The sequence below is a fragment of the Colossoma macropomum genome, unplaced genomic scaffold (genome assembly GCF_904425465.1).
Source record: "Colossoma macropomum unplaced genomic scaffold, Colossoma_macropomum, whole genome shotgun sequence".
Lineage (NCBI taxonomy): Eukaryota > Metazoa > Chordata > Actinopteri > Characiformes > Serrasalmidae > Colossoma > Colossoma macropomum.
The window spans coordinates 19,910,215-19,935,194 of record NW_023494792.1 but is presented as its reverse complement, the minus strand read 5'-3'; the positions used below and the strand labels follow the sequence as shown (position 1 = coordinate 19,935,194).

The 24,980-nt window shown below is 36.9% G+C and overlaps 1 protein-coding gene across 1 annotated transcript; it reads left to right on the top strand.

Annotated features, from left to right (window-relative positions):
* On the top strand, window positions 1-21,268 carry LOC118811865 (intestinal mucin-like protein). Its single transcript, XM_036576409.1, has 19 exons — window positions 1-199; window positions 2,511-2,698; window positions 4,899-5,049; window positions 5,236-5,477; window positions 7,478-7,661; window positions 8,663-8,855; window positions 10,223-10,398; window positions 10,486-10,555; window positions 10,661-10,782; window positions 10,983-11,014; window positions 14,214-14,373; window positions 16,145-16,249; window positions 16,370-16,410; window positions 16,739-16,861; window positions 17,572-17,670; window positions 17,755-17,886; window positions 18,024-18,063; window positions 20,785-20,902; window positions 21,033-21,268. The coding sequence occupies exons 3-19, from the start codon at window positions 5,007-5,009 to the stop codon at window positions 21,202-21,204; spliced, it is 2,052 nt and encodes a 683-aa protein (XP_036432302.1). The 5' UTR covers window positions 1-199; window positions 2,511-2,698; window positions 4,899-5,006; the 3' UTR covers window positions 21,205-21,268.
* The last annotated feature ends 3,712 nt before the right edge of the window (window positions 21,269-24,980 follow it).

Genomic DNA, 24,980 nt, shown 5'->3' with positions numbered 1-24,980 from the left:
CCCTCAACTACACCTGTTACAGGAAGCACATCAACTACAACAGAAAGTACTCCAACAACAACAGTGGAAATTCCTTCAACACCAACAACACCAACTACTACATTGTCCCCCTCAACTACAACGGAAACCACTACACCTAGTACAGGCAACACAACTACACAATGTGTCTGCACATATAGAAGCAACAGTTTCCTCCCAGGCAAGTAATGTTTGAATTTGAAATAATTTAATCTGGCTTTTTAAATAATACTCCAATACACTGATTTAATGAGATCCTAACTAAAAATTTTCATGTGAAATGTAGAAGATTTTGTGTGGATAATTGAATAGATGTCACATGCAAAAAACAGGTAAGAACAATGTGTTAACTGTTATCAATAGTGATGACGAGTTTGAAAGTGTTATAGAAGTTCTTGAGTCAGCAGAGTAGGTAAAACTAAAGAACAATTGATAGAGTTAAGAAAAGGAGAGTCAAAAATAATAAAAGAAAAACATTGTAGTAAAACTTTGCAAATTATTTGGTAGTGTGATGATCAAATAAAAATATTCAATAGCTCAACAGAAGAGCTGTAACTTATTTTAGTGTTTTAATTAATCTGATTTTATGACATTGATGAAATTTACTTACAGTAGGTGAATAGCCTATAACACATCTTCTTTATGAGAAGAGACAATATTTTCTTGCATTCTGAACATTTATGTTTTTTTTTCTAAAAAGCTTACAATGCTTATAATTTCTTAAGAGTTTCCATTTCCCTGTTTCACAAGCCTGTTTTACTGTTTCATCAGTGAGCAAGCAAGTATTGCACATTACTAGTATAACACATTAAAAATATTAGGCTAAACACTAAAAATACAGAGACAGCCATGGTGTGAAACACTCATGCACTAATACCGGTGAGAGGTACCTACCCCTCACCGGTATTATTTTGCGCACACAAATTTATCTATTTGCTTGAGCACGTGCTTATATTCTTCAGGCTTAGAAAAGGTTGCACGTTTGTTAAGGCAAAGCCTCAAAACAGATAGCCTGCCATTTTTTTCCTTATTTGAAAGATGTAATCCTTCACAGACCCTGTCATCAAGGTACTAAATGGGTTGTCCAGGGCCCCTCAACTAACCTCTTGCATGTTCTAAATGTCTTAAAACAAAAATTCTGGTGGGTCCCTAACAATAAACTTTATTATGGTGTTAGCGTGTCCGTATTTTTAAATACAAATTCAGTGAAAGCTTATTGTTTAGCTGCTTCACCCACAATCAACATGCTTCTGTCTTTGATGGTCCTAACAACTCATGGAATACTGGTCTGCCTCAGGGTGATGCTGTTGCAAACTGGTTCACCCTGTTTTTCCTCCGCAGCCTACAACTGTAACTATGTCTGGGATACCTCTGAAAAACTTTACAGTATGCTGCAGCATATCTGTAAATCTGAAAGCTTGCCCATTTTTACAACAGTTTGGTGGAAAGAGTGAATTAACGGTTACTCATTTCGCAAACCAAAGACAAAAGAGGAGATGTGTAAGATCTCAGTTAATGTGTGGAAGAGTACATTACCAAACTAGAAGAGAGCAACCAGAAGAATTGTTAAGCCAAACATTTTGCTGCCAATGAAGCTAACATCAGCACCGCTGTGTAGAGTGAGTTAGCAGCCAGCCAACGCTGGAGTAGGCAGCCAACTTGTGAACCCCAGAATACCAGGGGGTATTTCAGACACTGCCTGTTAGTAGATCAGTTTGGACATTTTTTCACACACAAACCTGTAGTAAACCAGGGTCTTAACATTGTAACAAAAATCGAGGTTTTGTAGGTGTGTTTACACTAGAACTATTCCATTGTGGGAAAGTGTTCTGTTAGCTTGCACTAATATAAATATACTAGGGTATTCAAATACTTTTTGTTTAAATAAATGAAATGCATAAATGGTTAAAATCCCTACCCCTAAAGTCTGGTTATTATCACATTTCAGCCTCTACAAAATGTAAAATTATGAGCCACCAAATCTGTAAGCAGGTTAATTTGGGGAAAGACAACAAGGGATTTGGTAGTGAATAACAAAAATTACTTCTTAACCATGTTGCTGCTTGCTAGGCTAGGAGGAGGAATATAAAACACAATATTAAATGAACGGTTAATATTATTTTATATCATCTACCTGGCCAAAACGTGTTTTAGATGTAGGCAAAAGTTTTTCATTTTGATGGAAATTTTCTGAAAGAATTTTATCTCCAACAAGGTAAAAAGGCCCATTTTGATTTCAGGTTGTGTTTAAAACAACATTTCATAATTTTTGTAATAAGACAATAAGACTAACAGGACTTTCACAAGATTTAAAGTTTTTAAGGCTTTCTGATAGAAAGACAACAAAACAGAATAGAAAACAATTGTAAATGAATCATTGCATCTATATACACAAGAGACAGGAGCAGTAATCTTTTTTATTTTTGTCATGATCTGCTCACATAGTTATATGAGTTATAAATCATTTCATTTTTATTCGATCCAATATCTAGGGTCATTCATCTATAATGTAACGGATGGAGCAGGGTGGTGTATCACTGCTTATTGTGATCCAGTGTGCAGTATCAAGGAGCATGCACGACCTTGCCATTCTACTGCTCCCCCTTCTACAACAAAACCTACTACTACCACTGTCATTACACCCACTCCTGACTGCACATACTACTACCCACAAAAAAAGGTAATTCGGAAATTGATAAAACTTTATTTGTAGTTTAATATATATTTGGTAAAAAGTATGTATTTCAGTTTGTTTTTATGTGAATTGAATGTTCTGACACAAGTGGGGAACCGAGACTATTACAGCTAGCAGTAATAGATCACCTCTGTGATAATGCTATTTTCTGCTAGTGTCTCTATGTCATTCTAGTGACTTGGTAGCGTTAATCTGACAGCAGTTCACCTAAACATTTTTTGGCTGTTGTAGATTGAACAGACGTGAAGCTTCTATAAGGCATTCCATGTTTTACTTGAACTTTGTGACAGACATATTAGCATGTAGTTTATCTTCTAGCAGTTTCAAAGTGACTCTTTTAGTAGACTGTTTTTTTACTTTTTAGTAGACTCTTTTAGACTGTGTTGTCAATGGAAAAATATAAACTCTATGCTATGCTAATATTTCATTCAAATATCAGTCTGTATAACCATAACAAACCATCCAAGAGGAGTTAACCTTTAAAAACACATTTTTAAATACAGGCCATCTTTAAATGTAGCCTGTGCAAAAATTCTGGCACATTTTAAATTAAGTTTTTAAAATTATTTTCCAATGTAACTTAGCAAACAAATTAGGAATGCTCTAACATTTGCAGTATGCCACATTTAATTGTGTTTCCTGTAGAGGATGAGTTAACTTATATTCACTTACAAAATCTGTAAAATTTTAACTATTGCAACTAACTGCAACTGTACCAACAGCATGGCTATGTAAAGAGTCTAGGTTCTAAACAAGCCTTCCTGCAGTCCAGACCTGTTACCTGTCGTGGTAAAAATAGACAGTTTTGCTTAAAACTCAAAAATTAAAATAAAGCTCAAAACACCAGGATTGGCAGGAAAAGGCACAATTCCATTTATTAAGATAAAGGCTTTCCAGCATATAAGCATTAATCTGAGTTGGCCCAGGCAGCAACTGACCAACCCAGAAAAACATATAATTTTATACTCTTTTCTGGGCAAATATTTATTATATTATTTAATTTATTTTATTATAGAATATTTAATATTATATTAAATATTCTCCCAAATATTTAATATCTTTTAATTTTTACACCATTATTTCCAAACCTTGCATTGTTTCTTTGATTATCTTTCACGTCATTATTCACAACATTATTAACATAATTTTTTCTTTTCAAAAATTCTTACATTATTTCTAAACTGAGAAGAAACATATTTTTAAAGATAATCACAGGCCAAGTCCACAATCAGGCCTAGGCCTTTAAACTTTATTCAGTTTATTACTTGAATTCAATGTGGTTACAACTAAGTCTCTCTACGTATGTGCTTTTCTCCTTCGAAGACATTTTTAATACTTGAATAGAACAAACAGGTTCTTCTCTGTGTGTGTGCTTCTCCTAGATGAGTCCTACTTGGCACACACCACTGCAATTTGCAACATACTTAGGGTCACCCCCAGACACACACGGGGAAAGCTGCACATGCACAGAGAGAACCCTAGAATATAATAAAATATGATTAGTTATAATTGAAATCATGTATTACTTTTAATTAACCTAAAAAATCTTTCATATCATCTAAAATTCTCCAACACACACCCAGTGAAAACATTTTGTGTATTATAAATAAAAACAAAATATGACAGTCTGAACTATTGAATAGCTAAAATCCTATATCAAACAAGAACGGGAAAACATTTTACATAAAAAATCTCCAGCTTTTGGTCTCCTCACCTCCCAGATGCTTACAGAGTGTTGTTAATGGTAAAAGAAGAGGTGATGCAACACAGTGGTTAACATGCCCCTCTCCCAATTTTTCTGAAATGTGTTGCTGGCATCATATTCAAAATGGGCATGTATTTTTCCAAAAATGATATATTTCTCTGTTTTAAAATATTTAACTGAATGCATATGTTTTGTTTATTTGTATATGTTGTATATTTTGATTTGTTTGAATATTTTCAGTTAAATATAGGGTTTATTAATTTGCACATCATTGCATTCAGTATGTATTTGCTTTTTGCATAGCATCCCAACTTTTTTGGAAATGGGGTTATAGTCAAATAGTCAATGCACTGAGATGCGCCTGACAAAAAATAGCATTCAATAATCAGGATGACAGTTGTAATTTTTAGTCATAGAATTACAGATAATAAGACAACTGTATTTGTTTACTTTGTTCTTTATATTTATTCTCAATAACAGAATGAAGAAACCTGGATTGAGAACTGTTCAACTGTTAAGAAGTGCGTAAATGGTTCAATCATCATAGTACATCCCAATATTTCATCTTCTCCTGTGTGTGCAAATAGAATGCCTCCTGTGATATTTGAGAATAGAATTTATGAATGTGCATGTGAGTCTCTTCTCATCTTTCACTAAAACTTTAAAGAAGTTTTCTATAAGAAATTTTATATAAGAAGTTTTATGTAAGAATATATTGTGGAATGTAAAGTAAGAAAAAATACTGAATATAGACTGTGTAAGTAAACAAGTTGCACTTTGAATGCATTGTAACTTTGTTCTTTTTCGAAAACTACAGGTAGATGCATGGGTTGGGGAGATTCGCATTACTTGACTTTTGATGGACAGTATTATGCTTTACAAGGAAACTGCACATATGTGTTGGTCCAGGAGATCATCAAAAAGTACAACTTCAGTGTCCACATCAAGAACTATATCTGTGATGCTGTCCATAACTTGGCTTGTCCTGAGAGTTTGACCATATACTATAAATCATATAAAATCGACATGACACAGACAAGAAACCCAACTGTGAACAAAGTAAGTTTCTCACTCGACTGATAACCATGCTGAGTGCACTTTTCAGTGTTTCTGAAACTGGTCCTCAAGCTCCCTGATGGGCCACATTTTTGCTTCCACCCTACTTGAAAAACATAGGGAGGAAAAATTTAGACTGCCTCGGGGTCCCGGCTTTGAGAAATACTGCTTGACATACTACACTATACAACAAGTAGAGACATCGACCTTATTGGTGTAACAGGCTACCAAACAAGCCATCATACCATCTACAACCAGTTCATGTACAACCTCAGTCTGACCAGAGGACAAATATTAGCCAGGTATTTAGTGTAAGTTGACAGGACATTAATGGATTTATATATGTGGCATTTAATAATGATGTCAATAATAATGATAAACTATTGAAAGAGCACTTTTCAGGTAGCAACTCAAAGTGCTTTAGAGACATGAAAACTGCGATGAAGTTCAGTAACATTCATGAAAAGAAAAATGATAAGTATTAATTGAAATAAATAAAGAGTATAACATTCAATTTAAAAAGGTAAATACAAAACATGGTTTAACTTAAATTTAAAAAAGCTAAATTAAAAATGTACGTTTACAAATGTTTTTTAAAAGTGTGCTGAGCTTGAGTGTCTAATAAAAATGGAATTAAGTTCCATCATTCAGAAAAAACAGAAAGAAGCTTCCACACTTTCTGTAATTTATGCAGGGTATTTGCAGAAGGCCAGTATCTGCAGTTCTAAGATCACATCTTGATCTTAAACAGAGAGACGTTCTGTGAGATACGTGGGTGCTAGGCTATTTACAGATTTAAAAACAAGTAAAAGATCTTCAAAGATCCAGGCAGCCAGTGCAGTCTTTTAAAACCGGGGCTGATGTGCACTCTCTTTCTTGTAGGCCAAATATTAGTAATGATTCTCAAACAACAATGCAATTTTAGTGACTGCATTTACATGCAGGATAAAACAAAGATTAGACTCTAAAATTACACCCAGGTTTCTTACTTCAGATTTGGCGTACAAAGCAAGTTTTTTCTTGATTTACTTAGAATATTTACATGGAGATGGATTTAAGAGATCCACTGAGAAATGTCTGTCAAACAACTGGTAAGCCTGTCACCAGTCCTGAAAGGGTGTGGATTTTTAGAGGAAATGGAAAGGCCCTAAAAATAAACCCTGTGTCACTCCACATTTGTTATGTTTACTATGCAGATGTCTTCAGCCATGAGGCAGCCATGAAAATTATTTAGAACTATTATTCTCAGAAGTACATGTGTTGGCTTGTACTAATATTATATAACATTATAATAAATACAAATAAACAAATACAGTAACAAGTAACATTAATTTGTTTTTTTTTTCAAAGATTATTAATATCTTAGAACACAGGTTTGTTAAATTTTATCAGCAGCACACCTGATTTATAAGCTTTTATAGGAAGATTTATAATGAAGGATTTATAAGCTGAAACAAGTATTGTATGGTAACTGTAAATACTAACCTTCCTCTAAGGTTTGGAATGGTTAAACACTCACACACATCAAATCACAATTTATTGTATATTTTTCATTTGTGTTTATTTTAATGTTACTGTAAAAGGAACGGCAAATTCATCTTAACTGCCCAGAAAAATGACATTACACATAACTTTCTTATATAACATTATAATAAATGCAATAAATACAAATAAACAAATACTTTTGTTTATTTGTATTTGTATTGTATTGTAGACTTTTGCACAGTACCAAAGATTCAAAGCTACATCTGATACGTAACACCTTTTTAAAAAAAACACCTGATATAAACAACCTCAATTTTGTACGTGTTCAACCTGCCTTTATATAAGTGGACTTTAGATAGAAGATTTTTGCATGATAGCGAAGATACATTTCTAAATTAGCTTGTATGTATTTGCAAATTTGTGAAATATTCGTTAGTCATTGTGGTCCTCAATAAAATAATCTTTGGTTGCAGTGTGTAAGAACATAAAACCATGTAACCTGAAATTCTTCTTTCCAGGTATTTGTCAATGGTGTACAGACAATCCCAGCTTACTCTAATTCAGACTTCAGAATAAGCACTACTGAGATTCAGATGACTGTGAACATCCCTGCTATAAAAGCTCAGATTGACTTTGCAGGCCTGAATTTTGTAATCAACCTGCCATTTTCTTTATTCTCCAACAACACTGAGGGACAGTGTGGTAAGTGTAGCTACAGGTCTGCAACATGCTATGTACAGTATGTGCTTTTTCACATAATTATGGCAAGTGTACTGGATTATGTGATATAAGGGTAATTATAAAACAGGTAGTTCCGGTCCTAAAATCTGATTATGATTAAATAAATCATAAAATATGATTAACTGTAAAACGGCAGTATAAAAGACATTGTGTTTCAGTCAGGAGTAGTGTCAAATCCAGGCTGAATCCCTCCGTACTCCCTAAATAGTGTGCTAGCTATGACAGTTTAGAACTTCTAGCCTCTACAGCCAAACAGTGCACCATTTATTGAGTATGAATGTGGCGGAATGCCAAATGACTTTCTTAGCTATATTTTGCACGTTGAGGTGCAGGATCAAGTATTTAAATTCCTATGTAGTGCACTTTGTAGGGAGCAGGGAGCCATTTGAAATTCAGCCACTGGATGATTTGGTGACAAAAAAGTACTTATAAAGCAAACGTTTTGGCATTAAACAGTGTTGTGTTATCATTCTTCACCTAATTCAGTGGTGCATGGTTGCTTAGCAATGATGCCATAGTCTAAAGGAACCACATTTCTTGGTGGAATACTTGTTGATGTTGATTATTATTAACAATAACTTAAATTATTTTGTGAAAAAGTGTGTATTTAATCATATTTTATGTTGGCCGCTGTTTATCACAGGGAAGGGAGCTTTAGCCACTCTGCTTCGCGTGTCTAAGAACACCCTTCCTGTGATAAAATCGCAGTAACTCACAGCCTCTCATTGTGTATTGCTTTATTAATAATGGTCCTTTATGTTATATAATGTGATACTTTATTATATGGGCTGAGTGGGATTTAATGTGACACTTTATTATTAATCTAACCATTTGTACTTGTGGCATTTGTCATTTTTCATTCTGTACTACCTAACTGTTAAAATATTGTCATACATATGTAAAAGTTTTAGATGGGTTAACTGCAATTTTCCTTAACTGTTTTTAATGAATTGTCTTGAAAGGTGTTTGTGACAACATCGCAAATAATGACTGCAGACTACGTAGTGGTGAAATTCAGGCATGTGAAAAGACAGCACAGAATTGGACTGTGACCAACAACAACACACAACCCTGTCTTCCACCCACAACCACAACCCCAACCTCAACCACAACTGAAATATGTGACCCTGATATTTGCAAAATACTCCTCAGCAAGTAAGATATTCAGCTGTATATGATGTACATATACAGATCAAGATTGTAAATGGTCCAGATGAACATATTTAATTAATAATCTGACAGTTTTCTACTATGGTTACAATCAGGGTTGGGTAGTGACGAAATACATGTAACAATGTTACGTAATCAGAGTACAAAAAAGGTAAATTAATCACTAAAAAAGAGTAAACAGTAAAAAAGACTAATCATATTACAAGAACTTTATAAAAATAGGGTGATTACTGGCAGGATTATGTTCAAAAACATTTGCCGATCATGGATCTTATGAATGATAAATATGTCACATGAATTGTGTAGATTTGAAATTTTTCATTTTGGGAAGAACAATTTCTGAAGTGCAAGCCCCCTAACTAGCTTTATTCAGCCAATCTGTTGAAATGTAATTATGTATTTTATTTTTATAGGCAGAACTGAGATCTGATGTGTTTTCCTATTTGAATCAGGCGTTTACTCTGGTTTTGCACTTTGCTTGATTTTACAGCAGCAAACTGTATTTCTGGATTTCTACCAGATTGACCTTTTGACCGTGACACAGATAATTAAGTCACCTATAATTTATCATTTGCTTCATAAAACAGTTTTCCTAGTACACAGTGAAATGAAACAACATTTGTCCAGGACCGTGGTGCAACACAAGAACACAAGAACACAAGTGCAAAACAATACAATATACACAGTGCAGACAATACAGTACAATAAATACAAAAAAACAAAAAATACAAAACAGAACACAGGCAGTGCACGATACTGAGAATATGTGGAGTTGTGCAAAGGAGAATGTAACATATTATGACATGTTTGCAGATTAACAGATAGCATATATGAACATAGCAGTCACTGAGGTAGCAGCCAGAACAGCAATGGAATACAGTATTTGGTTGATACAGTTCTCTAGCAGCCAATATTATTATAGAAGTAAAATGTGCAAAAATGCAAGAAGTTGGGTAAATAAGTTATGTCAAATAAAGTATTTTAGTGAGATGCAATATTTATATTTATATATGTCACAGACATATTCTGGAACCGCAAGAAGTGGAGAGTGAGATGGTCTCATATTGTTAATTTATGAGCGTGTGTGTCTGTGCGGGTGTCCTATAGTTCAGTCTGTGGTAGTAGAGGAATCCAATACTTTTTAGCCTCTTAAAATCTCAGGCCTTTTACCTAATAAGGCTTATTATTAAGTAACTAAAGGATCTTGGCCATTTAAGGGGTTAAGTAACCCTCCCAACACTGATTATAATATGTCTATAAAATAAATGTGAAATTATTAAAAGCCTTTATAATTCCTACAGTCAAACTAGATTTGTTTTTGTTCCGTATCATGATTTTTTTTTCTCTTCTAGGGTGTTTGAACAGTGCAGTCTATTCTATCCTCCTGTAAATTTCTATAAGGCATGTAAATATGATGTGTGCAACATGCAGAATGCCACTGGCTGCCACAGCCTGGAGAGCTATGCTGCCTTGTGTGCTCAGATGTCTGTATGTGTGGACTGGAGGAATTCTACTAATGGACTTTGTGGTGAGGAGCAGTAAATATAATTGTCATTAAATACTGGCTTACAAAATACAGATACTTGTGTTCATTAGTGTTCATTTCTTTTTATAGAATACAAATGTTCTGGTCCTAAAGTCTACCAGGCATGTGGGCCCGTTGTGGAAGAAACCTGCAATTCAAAGTAATAGAGCAGTTTCAGTAATCAGTTAATCACTACAGTATTATTTTAATGCCTCATATTTTGATGCTGATGGTTCATCATACTCTCTTTTTTCCCATAATCCAGGTACAATGAGAAGTTTGTAGATTGTAAGTCTCAGGTGTGTGAAGGATTCAAGGAAGGATGCTTCTGTCCTAACGGCACCACTCTGTTTAACGCTGCTACAGGCGTTTGTACACCCTTCTGTGGTAAGTTAATACTGTGACTCATAATTGATTCGTAATATAACAGCTGTAGTTCTTTAAGCTGTAATACAAAAGCAGCTTCTTCTCTTTTGTATTTCTAGACTGATCTCTTAACAGAAACTCTTCATCCTGGGCTTTTAACAAGCTTTTCCTGTATAACTATCTATAAATGTATCTATAAATGTATTTCTTCTGTGTCTTAGGTTGTGTAGGTCCTGATGGACTGCCTAGGAAGGTGAGATAACAGTTAGGATTTTTCTTTTGTGAAGCTCAGTATGGTGGCACAACACAACAGAAATGTTTCTGGAGGACACTCAAAGAGGATGGAGCCATTCAGACTTTTAAAATCTATGCAGCACAAAGATTCACTAGTAAAAGTAAATTAACTTTTATATGAGCAGATAACTAACATCGCTGTATCGTGATGGGAGTTAGCTGTATTGTAATGTTCAAATACCAGTACCAGATGTGACTGATAACTACTGTAGTACAGCTGAGACACTATATATAGCTATATATAGACAACTAGCCAGCCAAGTGAACCATGAACTGAATACAAGTCTCTGTGGTCTCATTAACGTATCAACTTCTGTCAGTGATTTTCCATCATAGATATTTCATCCCCTTCCAGAGTCTTCCAGAAACATTTCCATTGTGTTGTGGCTCACTTCTGCTGTGTCTTTGCAGCATTTCTCGAGTTGCATGTGTTTTCTGTATTTGCAGCGTCTTTGTGAAATTAAGTTCAGGTGTAATCATTTTGAGCATTTTCTTTGCGCGTTTATGAGTTTGCAATGTATTTCTCATTGTACTGTGAGTCAAAGGGTCTTGTGGGCCACCATAGGCATAATCACCTGAAACCAGTGACCACATACCTTCTTCAGTTAAAGGGGAATTTCACCAATTTTTCAGCCTTTCAACATAAATTGGGAAAAAAAAAGATTCATGGTGGTTTTCACATGCACTTGGGTAATCACTCTCTCACTCATCATCTAAGCCGCTTATCCTCCTGAGTCACGAACACCCTGGACAGGTCGCCAGTCCACCACGGCAGACACACAGACATGTTCACATACACTCACAGTTGGGTTAACAGATAATGTGAAAACTCCAGCAGGGTTCCACAAAGTGAGCTAACTCAATAAGCCAGGTTTTTCTAGTAAGGCCAGCTAATTTGTGTCATTTTGATTCCACGACATAAGCTTATCTTAAGACCCAGTCATTTACCATGACAACATGTGTTTTTGGACAAATCTACTCTGTACCAGGCTAATGTTGAGGCTTAGCGTAGCCTGATTAATTCTGTTGACCAAGCTATGTGACGTCGTAGGCTCACCAGGTTAAAACAATACCCTAGAACAACCTTACACTTAATACTGTCTGATACATTGCTGCAAACAGAGCATACTATATTTAGTATTTTTTATTAATTTATTGTGGGGACTACTAAGATTTGATAGTAAGGATATAATTACTTTTTTAAAAAATAGCATACAGTTAAAAAGTCCATCATAAATGAGCATTGCTTAATAAACTATCTATATAAAACTTAATATGGAGAAGATTTAGAAAGTCTAGCTGCATAAAGGTGATTTAAATCAGAGGTTTATTCAGGGTAAAGACATTACAGACCCTCAAAGTATTAGTTGCTATTGCATGTGCAAATGTAACTGTAATGGTTACTGTTGTATGTTTATTTTCTGGCCTACTGTGGAGTTAGCAATGTTTTTCTGCATACACTCTGTTCCGAACCTGCGCTTAACCACTTAAAGTCCAGATTTAACCAACTGCAGCATCTCTTATTCACTCCACAGAGAGACTGTGACACAGACACTTTTAATAAAGCAGTTAAAAATCACATGGATGGTGGACATATGAAAGAGAGTGCATAGATTTTTAAAATGAGCAATTTTACTAACAAGAGGAAAATAATAAATAAATAAAGCCTCAAGTAACTGTTGTATAAAATGAGCTATTAAAGTTACTCTAATTTGCACTCAGGACATTTCCCATCATTGGTTTTGGTTTTTCACTGAGGAGAACAACAATTGAATTTTTTTTCATGCTGTTTTGAAATAATGAGGCACTGAATTAGGTCTATTACAGGATCCCCCACCCCACCAAAGGCAGTAACAGCCTTCCTTTTGGTTAGATGTAATATGTAGTATTCGTTTGGTATATTCAGTAAAAAAAAATAAAATCATTTAGACTTTCTTTATGTTCTACTTTCACATGCTGCCATGTGTATTTCACACTTGCTGTTTCCATCATTTCACTAGAACAATGAATAAAAATTAGTTAATATTAGATATTGCTAATATATATAGTATTAATCGCTTGCCGAAAATAAACCAAAACCTGTCAAAGTTTTCATTATTTTTATTTTTTTTTTTTTCTGTGCTTATTTAGATGATATATTGCTTTATCTGCACTCAACTCTCCACGCTGGTTAAATATCACGTGCACAGGCATGAACCTCGATTACTAAATTGTGGTTTGAATTAGCACGAACAGGTTGCACCTGGATTTTGTTAGTGGAGCCCAAGGCTGAGGTGAACTATGAGGCTAAATTAAGTGTGGCTCATTCACAGCTTTTATAAACTCGCTTCGTGGAAATCAGAGTAAGATTATACATACACTGAGAAATCCGATTACTGAGCTAAAATCCATCTCTCTTAATCTGATTTCTTAATTGGATTTCTAGACCTTACTTCAAACCAAGAAACTGGAGTATGCTGTTTATATGGCCACGTGAGTAATCGGACACTGCAGAAATGCGATTATTATCAGATTATTAAAGAGTAACAACACCCCTCTATTTTCAGCCAACTCCACCCATGGCTCAACTTTAAAAAATGCTCAGAAATGGGAGGGGCACTGCAGTTTGGAGGTGGGGCTGGAAGGGAAACCGGGTGGGCTGGGTTGCTGTGTTTTTATAGCTAACGTTAGTTTCCACAAAATATGGAGAGTGACAGAATCAAACAGGACTTTTGCAACTTTGAGGTCTTACAAGGTTGAAAATTTTTCTTCACTACCATCCCTATCTTTCACAAGGGAAGGTGTTTCTGATCAGGCAGTGTGTCTTGAGCCTTAACAGTATGAGCCACTGACTCAAGCCGCCAAAGAGTTAATGTAGTGCCAGAAAATGACAGTGAGCAGGAGAGGTGTCAGAATGGTAGAACATTCCCTAAAACTGTGACAGCTACCTTCTAATTATCTGTTCAGCAGCTCCATATTCGATATAACCCAAGTCCTGATTTCTTAGATGTACTGAGTTCTGCAAGCTTTTCATGGCACTTACCAGCAGTTGGAGACTTGCAAGAATCCTCATTTAATCGGTCCGGCAGGTTACCTAATCGTACGTTGAACGTTATCAATGTAAAGCTAGTTAAGTCTAAAAACGTTTTGTATACGCTCATCGCATGTTTCTCCTGCAGCCAGGAGACAAATGGAGCATGAACTGTGAAGATTGTGAATGCAGTGCAGAGACCATGGGTCCAATGTGTAAACCTGTCCAGTGTCCCGCTGTAGAACCATGTAACAAAACTGGCTATGCAAGCAAGGCAGCAACCAGCGACCGTTGTTGTCCAACATGTGGTGAGTGATCAGTTATTTTTTAAATTGAGACAAAATTAAAATAAAATGAAAGATACTAAGAATAAATCATATACGTTAATATGCATAAGCGATTGACCTGAATGTTAGGGTGTGTACCTTTCCCATTGTCAGGATTAGCCATGTCACCAGCATCAAGATTTGCACTTGTATTAGATCTACATCAAAATGATGAGTAGTAATAACATCTGGTGTTTATTTTAATTGTGCACATTTGACTCCATTTGTAAATTATCTGGCAAAAGGTAGAATTCATAAATACATGGAGATGTTATTTTTAAAGGATACATACAACAACACAAACATTTATGTTTGGAAATATAATAAATATAGTCCTGCTTTGTTTACATAGCCTTCAAAAGATGATCTGTAGATGTTCAAATTGTTCAACCATCATCAGCATTACATATAAACTCAGAAGAAGTGTAAGTGAACATTATTAGGGCTAGGGTTAAGTTTTTTGTTGGGGCTGGGGTCAGGGAAAATGAGGGTGAATTTAATAGATAAGTGATAATGTGTTGAATGCAAGTTAAATGTGAGTTAAGCATCTACAGGGTGCTATCCAAATAAATAAATAAATAGATAGATAGATAGATAGATAGATAGATAGATAGATAGATAGATAGATTGATTGATTGATTGATTGATTGATTCTTTATTGATCCCGAAGGAAATTTAGCAGCCAGTAGCAGTCACACAATACAGGACTGTTATAATAATAAGGGTGATACAATATCAAAAGAAAAATATATACAAAAACCTATCTACAGATATATATACAACTAGAAATATATAAAAATATGCAATAAGACCTATCCTGAGATAAAAAAGGCAGTGCAATAGTGAATGTGCAAAGAGGCTCAGGTAACAGCATATAATGACAATGCTGAATAAATATGTGCATATATTGGTACTGAAATAAAGTGTCTAGGTGAGGAGTGTCCAGATATGCCAGATGTGCGATAAGGTGTGCAGAAGTGCAGTATGTACAGTAAGGTGTCCATATGTGCAGATAGATAAAATAAACCTATGATTTAGCATGAGAGATTCAATCCTCATCTGTCCTCTTCTCTCTTCTCTTCTGGCCCCACTGGGAAGAGTTGAAGAGCCTAATGGCTCTAGAGACAAAGGATCTTCTGAGTCTGTCGGTTGAGCAGCTCTGTGACAGCAACCTCCACTTCAGCCCCCTCAATAGAGATTGGCTGTGTGAGTGGCCTAGACCTGTGAAAATCCAACACCATCTCCTTGGTCTTTTAAGTGTTCAGTAGCAAGTTTCACCAAAGTCCTTCACCAGGTTCCTGTATTCCTCCTCCTGCCCTCCCCTTACACATGCCGCAATGGCAGTGTCATCCGAAAACTTCTGTATGTGGCACGTCTCAGAGTTGTACTTAAAATCTGAGGTATGCAATGTAAAAAGAAAAGGGGAAAGTACAGTCCCTTGTGCTCCTGTGCTGCTAACTACAGTCTCTGATGTACAGTCCTTCAGCCTGACATACTGAGGTCTGCCAGTGAGGTAGTCAGTAACCCAGGAGACCAGGTATAAATCGACTTGCATCCTTGCCAGCTTAACTCTCAGTTTGAGGGGCTGAATGGTATTAAAGGCACTGGAAAAATCAAAGAACATGACTCTTAAAGCGCTACCACCCTTGTCCAGATGAGAGTGAGCCCGATAGAGAAAATATAGCATGGTATCCTAAATAAAGTGTTACTTATACTAATAAAGCTGATTATGCATGCTTTCTCTCACTAACAGAGTGTGATCCTGCTCGGTGCCCCAGTGCCCCTGTAAAATGTGAAACTGGATTTGAGTTGGTACAAAACAAGACTGTGGATGATTGCTGCCCTACTTTCTCTTGCAGTAAGTCTCAGTCTCACAAGTTCTGTTTAAAATCACCTATAATACGAGCACTTAATTAAGTCATCTCATCTTTAAAGACAATAAAGCAATTATTTTCAACCTGCCTGTTTGTTTGATTAGGACCCAAGCCAGTCTGTGTATTCAATGGCACAGAATATTGGGTAAGATTTATGTTTGTCTGTTTTTCTCACTTTGCATACTAACATGGTAACATTTATGCATAAGAAGCACGAGATAAGCTTCTTGGGTAATGTAGTCTTCTGTGTTGTCTCTTGGACTGTACAAACTGTGTGGTAAGGGTCATCATCTTTCCTTCATGGATTCAGTAACATATGGATTGGATTCCTCATTCACATGTGATGAGCAGTTAAGCAAAATTGTGTGGTTTGCAAAGAGCCTTCATCTCTCCAGATTGGCGGTGCGGTCATGCAGTAAAGAGACTTACAAAACTGTATCACTGATAGCTGACTGTGTCATATCCATTTATAGCCTGGAGTTAAAATTCCAGTAGACATCTGTAAGGACTGCAGCTGTGGTTCCACCATGGACCCCAAGACTGGACTGCTAACTCCAAACTGCTCTTCTGTGAACTGCAACAGGAACTGCTCTCAGGTAATGGGCTTAATCTGTGTAGTCGAATTGTATCAGTTCAGAGTCACCAGAACATTTGGTTTGCTGTATCTGTTTTGTAAGTGAAACTTTAACCGAGGCAATAGAAATTACTGAATACTGAGTGCTGTTGCCTCACAGCAAGAAGGGCCTGGGTTCGATTCCTAGCTGGGCGACCAGAGTCCTTTTTGAGTGGAGTTTGCATGTTCTCCCTGTGTCTGTGTGGGTTTCATTCGGGTGCTCCGGTTTCCTCCCACAGTCCAAAGACATGCAGTCAGGCCAACTGAACATGCTAAATTGCTCTAGGTGTGAATCTGTGAGTGAATGTATATGTCTGTCTGTCTGCCCTGCGATGGACTGGCGACCTGTCCAGGGTGTTTCCTGGCTTTTGCCCAATGACTGCTGAGAGGCTCCAGCACCCCCTGCGACCCAGAAGGATAAGCGGTTTCAGAAGATGTGTGTGTGTGTGTGGTATAGGCAATATATAAACAGGCAGGGAAGGATACAGTCTTATGTTTCTCTAGCCAGCTTTTAGAAACCTCTGCATTTTTGAGGCATGCCAAGTGCAGCAAAAAAGCATCTATTATTTTGCTTTAGATTCAGCTTGCATGAAATTCAAATATTTATATATACTGTCCTAAACATCTTCTGGTATGCAATAAATAATTGTACTAAATTTGTTGTATTAAAATTGTTGCATGTTTTTTATGTAGGGCTTTATGTATGTACCTGACCCAGAGAAATGCTGTGGACAATGTAAACAACAACGTTGTGTTTATACAGATCCAAACAGCACAGTACACACGATTGAGGTATGGTCAACAGAATTATGTTCAAAAAGTCATCTTGTTATTGCAGCATCGTCATTCCTGTCTTTCTGTGTCTCACTGTTTCAGGTTGGAGAGAGCTTTAACCCTCTAAATGAAAAGTGTGTGTACTATAATTGCACTAAAGTTGATAATGCATTTACGTTGGTGAAAGACTTCTCTACATACTGCCCAGCATTTAACCCAGAAAACTGCATACCTGTAAGTTTATCCATCTAATTTGTTATACAAAAATAATTTACTCAGGGGTAATCTGCATTAGATTTTCCAGAATTATAAGGAATGTAATAGCAACACATAGTAATCAGTAATTACAATGTTTACACTGTTTTCTCAAGGGCACCGAGACAACCACACCAGACGGATGTTGCAAAACTTGTAAGATGCTAAACTTTCTTTGTCTCCATTTTCTCTTACTGATTACTGGCCAGGTTTCTATACAAAAATATTTAATCAAAAAAGGTGCAAATAATAGTATTAACTAATGTCCATATCCAACTCTCCATAGTATATATAATCCTAACCCTAATCAGTCATTTCCTGAATGTTATTGACAACACAGTACAATGTCCAGACTCCCTTCAGTTTAGAAACGGAATAATAGTTACGCTTCTCCTTCTGGTGGAAATACAGACATTTCATAGTATTAGAACAGAAGATCTACATTTTTTTGTCTTTAATGTTTGTATGTATCTGAATATGCAGTTGTATGCAAGTTTCACACCCCTGGTCAAAGGACGTTTTATTGATTTTGTAAGTGAAGTTATATCCTCTGCAGATAAACTTAAATGTGACTTTTTCCTGCACATTAAAGTGCACTGTATAAATGTATTTGCGTTTGAGTTCAACATGCTGAAAAAATACAACTTAAAATATAAAATGTTTCATAACTTTTGCACAGACCACCTTTTACGTTTTACTTTTTATGTGAACTTCAGCATAAAAACAGTAATTGTGCATTAAAACGTGCAGACGTTTGTTCTCTGTAGAGGAGGTGTTAACTTATTTTTAATGTCGAATTCAACCACTAAAAGAGCCTCATTAAAAAATCTCAACAAATCCATGGGCCAGAAAAGGCCTGTGTTTTTATTCATCTTTAAATAATGTTTTGCTATAACCCGAAATTATCATTGTTTATTCAGAATACACACGTTGTAAACCCTGAAATGCTTAAATTTCCCCAGGAGGTCTTTTAAACATGCCTGTGTGCTTGATCTACACACCTGGCATCTTTTCTTTGCTGCCAGTTCATTTATTTTTGGGATCAGTTTCTAAGCTGCTAAGTCAAGCGTTGATATTGGTTGAACTGCAGCTAGTGCGTTTGGTGATATGATTGGTGTGGTAGAACTGTGGTGTAACCACTCTCCCATAGACTGTTGGGGGAGAGTGTGTGAGTGCACATTACATTGCATACATTACAGTGCATACAGTGCACTCCGGGAACTGTAGTGCAGCGCATAGTGAAATGGGCTAATATTAATAGAAAATCTAAATAATTTTGCGGGCCAGATAGGATTGTGCTGCGATCTTGTGTTTGACATATGGGACTTAAATCAACAAAACATAGTTCGGCAAGGAATGCTCAAACTTACATACAGCTGAACTGAACTAGTGTATTCTGCAGTGCATTTGCTTACTCGATATATCAAGTATAAGTATATTTGCGCCCAGACAGTCTTCATCAGGCTTCATCAGGCATACCTCTGACAAAGTATCAACCACCTAAAAACCATAGCAACTGCCTAACAACACCTTAGCAACCACGTTGGATACCATAGCAACCTTCTAGCAACACTCTAGCAACCACCTAGCAACACCTCAACAACCACCTGGAATTCCACAGCACCTGCCTATCAACACCCTAGCAACCATAAAAAATACCATAGCAACCTGGCAACACCTTAGAAACGTTCTCAAATTGCTTTAAGCTGCTCAATTGCTGCATTTTCTTCAGGAAATGCACTATTCTAGTGATCTTTGGCTGTTTTGTTGCTTTAATCTAACGTTAAAACATTCCATTGCTTGGTGGAAGTTTAAATATGATTATTAAGCAATAGAACATGAGAGCGTGTGTGCTATCGTGAAATAACATCACGGCTGTGATTTGGTCGCTGTAGATCATCACAGCCGTGATGTTATACGCGATGATAACACAACCTCGAGTGTTCTGTTGCTTTTACACAACAGTTAAATAAATAAAGTAAGAAATATATAAACTGAGCCGTGAACGCGGCGTTTAATACGTTTTAATGTTAGCGATTCCTTCCGCCAAATTATAGTTCCTTAACAAGCTCGTTGCTACGTCAGAATAATGAGCTCAGCTCACTCGCTGCACAGCCAGCAGTTCATTCTCCAGCTCCTTACACTACATTCCGAAACGGTAATTACCACTGAGCAGCTTTTTTGTTTTTTATTGCGGCAGTTTTATGGCTCAGTCCAATTTAGTCAGACTCTGAAGATGAGACTACACGTTTGGCGAATGGTATTCGGTTTATTTCTGACTAATTACAGGTTATTTAGGTGTTGCCAACTGAAAAGCTGCTCAGTGGTGATGACAGTTTGGGAATTTAGTGTAGTCTCACCTTCAGAGTCTGACCAAATCGGCTGTCGGTTAAATGTGATCTTAAAAGTATCCATTTTCTGTTTGTGCCCAAAGTAAGAAGTAAAAACATTCAAATGGCTTGAGTGTCTCCTACAGCTGTCAAATGCTTTTTGGCGGAGTGATACAGTGTTTGTGGAAAAACCGTGATGTTATGGCGAAATAACAGCACGGTTGGAACACCTCTCAACCAATCAGTGGCCGGAACTAACTGTTGTATAATTATCAATAAAAAATGTGATTATTTATTATTGTAGTTTGTTGCCATAAAGCAGTAAAGCACTTGGTCTTGTAGTAACGTGATTTTTCAGAGATGCACACAACACCTAACAACACCCCTTAACTGTAAATTCATGGCTTCTTGTGGTTTATTGTTTTATTAAACTACTTTGGAAGCATTAAGTATGTGTGAAAGTGTCTTGCTTTTATTATGTTGTATTATTTTATGCTGGCACCTTTAAGTACTTTTGACTATAATACACCTGCGTTTCTTCTCTCAGGTGAGATTCAGAGCTGCCGTGTTCAGAAGAACAACACCTACCTGGTGGTCAATAACTGCACATCTGTGGGTTCTGTGGAGATAACCTCCTGCTCCGGCGCCTGTGACACCAGCTCAATGTGAGTGTGTTCACTCACAAACACACACACATACACACGCACACACGCAAAGAAAACATTCATAGCTTTTTTCAGCACTTCTGTTACTCTCTCCATTTCTCTGATGGCTGTGTCTGTCTTGTTTGTGCAGATACTCGATGGCAGCTAACAGCATGATGCACCGGTGCTCCTGCTGTCAGGAGCTGCGTACCAGCAGCAAGCAGGTGGAGATGAACTGTCCTGACCATCACCAGTTCAATCACACCTACACTTATGTTGAAGAGTGTGGCTGCCATGTGACAGAGTGCCAAAAAATGCAGTGATTAAAAATTTCAGTTCTCTGATTTCTCACCAACTAATTTCTATAGACTTCCCACTAACTTACAAAATTACATCTGAAACTTTGTTGAATTGAATCCAAGTAACGCATCAAATGATGTAATTAATTCATTTCTTTCATTCTTGGGGAACAGTGAAACTCTTTTATCATGACATCATAATGGTCATATATTCCATTTCTTTCAATATTGTCTTCTTATGAAATATGCAATTACTTTTTTATGATCAATGAGCAAAATAAAATCAAACAGCATCAGTGATGGTGTGCGGTGCAGTTTGTTAGGTGTGAAGGATCTCCTACAATGTTTCTACACAACTACAGAATTATATAAATTCAAAATTCTATCATGTGCTGATTAAATTAGTAGTATATTTGTACATTTTAGCTTTATTCAAGATGTTATCGCTACGTAAAACGTCAAAGAAAGCCTACATGCAGACTTTCTTAATCCACTTACATACCCATGTGATTTCCTCAGTGGGCAGATTATCCTCACTTCGTTATCTATGAATTTCTGCATCCCAGGACAGCATCATGCTCTTAATGTTGGCAGCATTCATTGTGATGAAAAAATTAATCTGGGAAAGAAAAATCTGAAAAATGTACAGGAACAACACTTTGCTGCAACACTGGCAGATGATGTAGACATATAGCAGGGTGAAAAAGCAGGTAGGTATGCTAGTGTAGTTCTCTGGCCATATGCAGGGGCATTTTTTTTTGCGGAGGTGCTATAGGGGTGCTGAAACATATGAAGGGGTTGCTATACCTATGATTGTTGCAGTGAGTTGTGGGGAGTGTTGATGGTAACAGTCACTGACCCATAGTCTAACTACACACGGAATTCTGTGCAGAGAAGATTCAATATAAGGCTGTTTTCACAATTCACAATAGTTTTTTTTTTTCCTAAAGTCTGAATCAAAGTTTGGGTTTTTCTATCTTTTTTATTTGGTTCAGTTGATTTCACTCTGCAACAGTTAAAGTGCACCGAATTACACAAGTTTATTGGTCAGAAGGTTTGCAGGGATACAAGTGCTCTGTTACTCTTATGTTTATTACCATTTAAGCCAAAAAAAGTCCTACTTTGCATGAAAATGAAACTCTTAATGTCTATACTGTGTATCACAGTCAAAGCATTAATAATAACAACGTGTACTTGATATCTACTTTTTTATGATTGGTTTGTCAATTTGAATGTAATCAGTCAGGTTGCTGATTCTGATGTTCTGCGACCCATTTGTCAAGATTGAAGGCATTGCTTCATTATTATTATTATTTTTATTGCTTGTTTGCCATTATTAGCAGCTCGTGCTGCAGGAATGATATGAGCATCTGTAAAGAGTTAGATGTTAAAACTCTGATGTTGGATTTTCATCGTTTGGTGCAGACCATCACAAAAATGTGTTCCCAGACGCAAGGTTCGTTGGGAAGCGAACCAAGACCCATGATTTTTGCTAGTCTACAGTTAAAGCTGCAGTAGGTAACCCGTATAAAAGTAGCTGTTTGTCAATTTAGCTAAAATTGTCACTATGTCCTTACAGTCGTATATGAGACAGATAATTGGGGGAAAATCAGGCTCGTCTGGCTCCACCCAGTGCTCCTAATGCCATTTGCAAGAATCCACCATACCTGAATTAAAACAACCAATCAGAGCCAGAAGGGTTTGACAGTGTTGATCATACCAATTTGCTGATATTGCAAAAGCAGCCTGTCCTAACAAAGCACTGCAATGCAGATTTAAACGTTGTTGCTCAGTGCTAGTTGCAGACATCTTTGATTAGCCAACTTTGATTAGATAACACTGCAGCTGCAGCTCTCTTATCGTTCTTAGCCGTAACTGTTTCAGGCCTGTGCTTGGTGGGGATCATCATTCACCCTCATTGATAAGTATGATCTGGCCCTCACTATCACCTCCTTATTCACAACATTTAAAACTACGTGTACATATGAAAACATTAATTTATTCAATTTGTATAAATATTAACACAAGCCAACAATTTCAGTCAGGCTTGCCAAGTTAGCTCCCTGGAATAGCCTATCTATATTCTTTATTATTAGTGCATCTTGTGTGTGTGTGTGTGTGTGTGTGTGTGTGTGTGTGTGTGTGTGTATATATATATTCTTTTATTAATAGGTCTACATCACTGCCTATGAGTAAAGTCCTATCTCAGGCAACTTGTGAAGTGCCTACTTCCATGTTTTCAAATGATCAAACCAGATGTATTTTTACCTGCTTTGTCGTGCTTCCTCTTAACAGCATTGGAGTGTGAAAAGGGTTCATGGCTGTGTTCGAAATAGCATACTGTGTACTGTACACAGTTCATCAGTATATGTTCAAAATTTTGTAGGATATGCGGGGGGGGAAGCTCATTAATATTCATTAACCTCTGCACAGAATGCCAACTGATTGGCTGAGCAAAACACAGCTCTGCTGAAGCAGGGGCTAATCATACCACATTATTTTACAATCTTAATAACCACATCCAACTACTATACTGTAAAAGTTACACTAAACCCTAATGTGCAACAAAGTATGCAGGCAAACTAAATAAAGAACAATATAGGCTACTAAGCAATATTGCTGAGGCAACTATGTGAAAATTGTGATAACACTACTTGGCCTTTCTGTGTTTTGTTAGCAGTGCACATTCATTTTTTCACAATGGGTGTAATATTAGGCAGTTCTACCTTAAACACTAACACCTGAATTTCTTTACTTTGCTCGCTGTTTTTTCTAATAATCCTAAGTCTACAAATGCTTTAGTAAATGCACTATATTGCCAAAAGTATTCGCTCGTCTGCCTTCACACACATATGAACTTCAGTGACATCCCATTCTTAATCCATAGGGTTTAATATGATGTCGGCCCACCCTTTGCAGCTATAACAGCTTCAACTCTTCTGGGAAGGCTTTCCACAAGGTTTAGGAGTGTGTTTATGGGAATTTTTGACCATTCTTCCAGAAGCGCATTTGTGAGGTCAGACACTGATGTTGGACGAGAAGGTCTGGCTCACAGTCTCCGCTCTAATTCATCCCAAAGGTGTTCTATCAGGTTGAGGTCAGGACTCGTCAAGTTCGTCCACACCAAACTCGCTCATCCATGTCTTTATGGACCTTGCTTTGTGCACTGGTGCGCAGTCATGTTGGAACAGGAAGGGGCCATCCCCAAACTGTTCCCACAACGTTGGGAGCATGAAATTGTCTAAAATCTCTTGGTCTGCTGAAGCATTAAGAGTTCCTTTCACTGAAACTAAGGGGCCGAGCCCAACTCCTGAAAAACAACCCCACACCATAATCCCCCCTCCACCAAACTTTACACTTGGCACAATGGAGTCAGACAAGTACCGTTCTCCTGGCAACCGCCAAACCCAGACTCGTCTGTTGGATTGCCAGACGGAGAAGCGTTATTTGTGACTCCAGAGAACACGTCTCCACTGCTCTGGAGTCCAGTGGCGGCGTGTGGAATATTTAGTAGTGAGGAAATTTCATGACTGGACTTATTGGGGGGGGGGGTCATTTTAAATCCACCACCACCATAAATTTACTGCCACCTTAAATTTCCTGATACTTTCCATTTACTGATACCTTAAAGAGTAACTACACCCCCTACTTTCAGCTAACTCCACGCCTGGCTCATCTTTAAAAATGCTCAAAAATCAGAGGGGCACTTTGGGCAGAGCACTGCAGTGATCTGTGGATTTGGAGGTGGGGCTGGGAGGGAAACTAGGTGGGCAGGGCTGGCGTGTTTTTAGAGCTAGATA

Excerpts from the sequence above, each read along its gene's own strand:
- LOC118811865 (XM_036576409.1), top strand. The coding sequence starts at position 5,007 with ATGCCTCCTGTGATATTTGAGAATAGAATTTATGAATGTGCAT. Across the intron at positions 10,399-10,485 it reads TTCTACTAATGGACTTTGTG|AATACAAATGTTCTGGTCCT; the intron begins GTGAGGAGCAGT and ends TTCTTTTTATAG. Across the intron at positions 10,556-10,660 it reads GAAGAAACCTGCAATTCAAA|GTACAATGAGAAGTTTGTAG; the intron begins GTAATAGAGCAG and ends CCCATAATCCAG.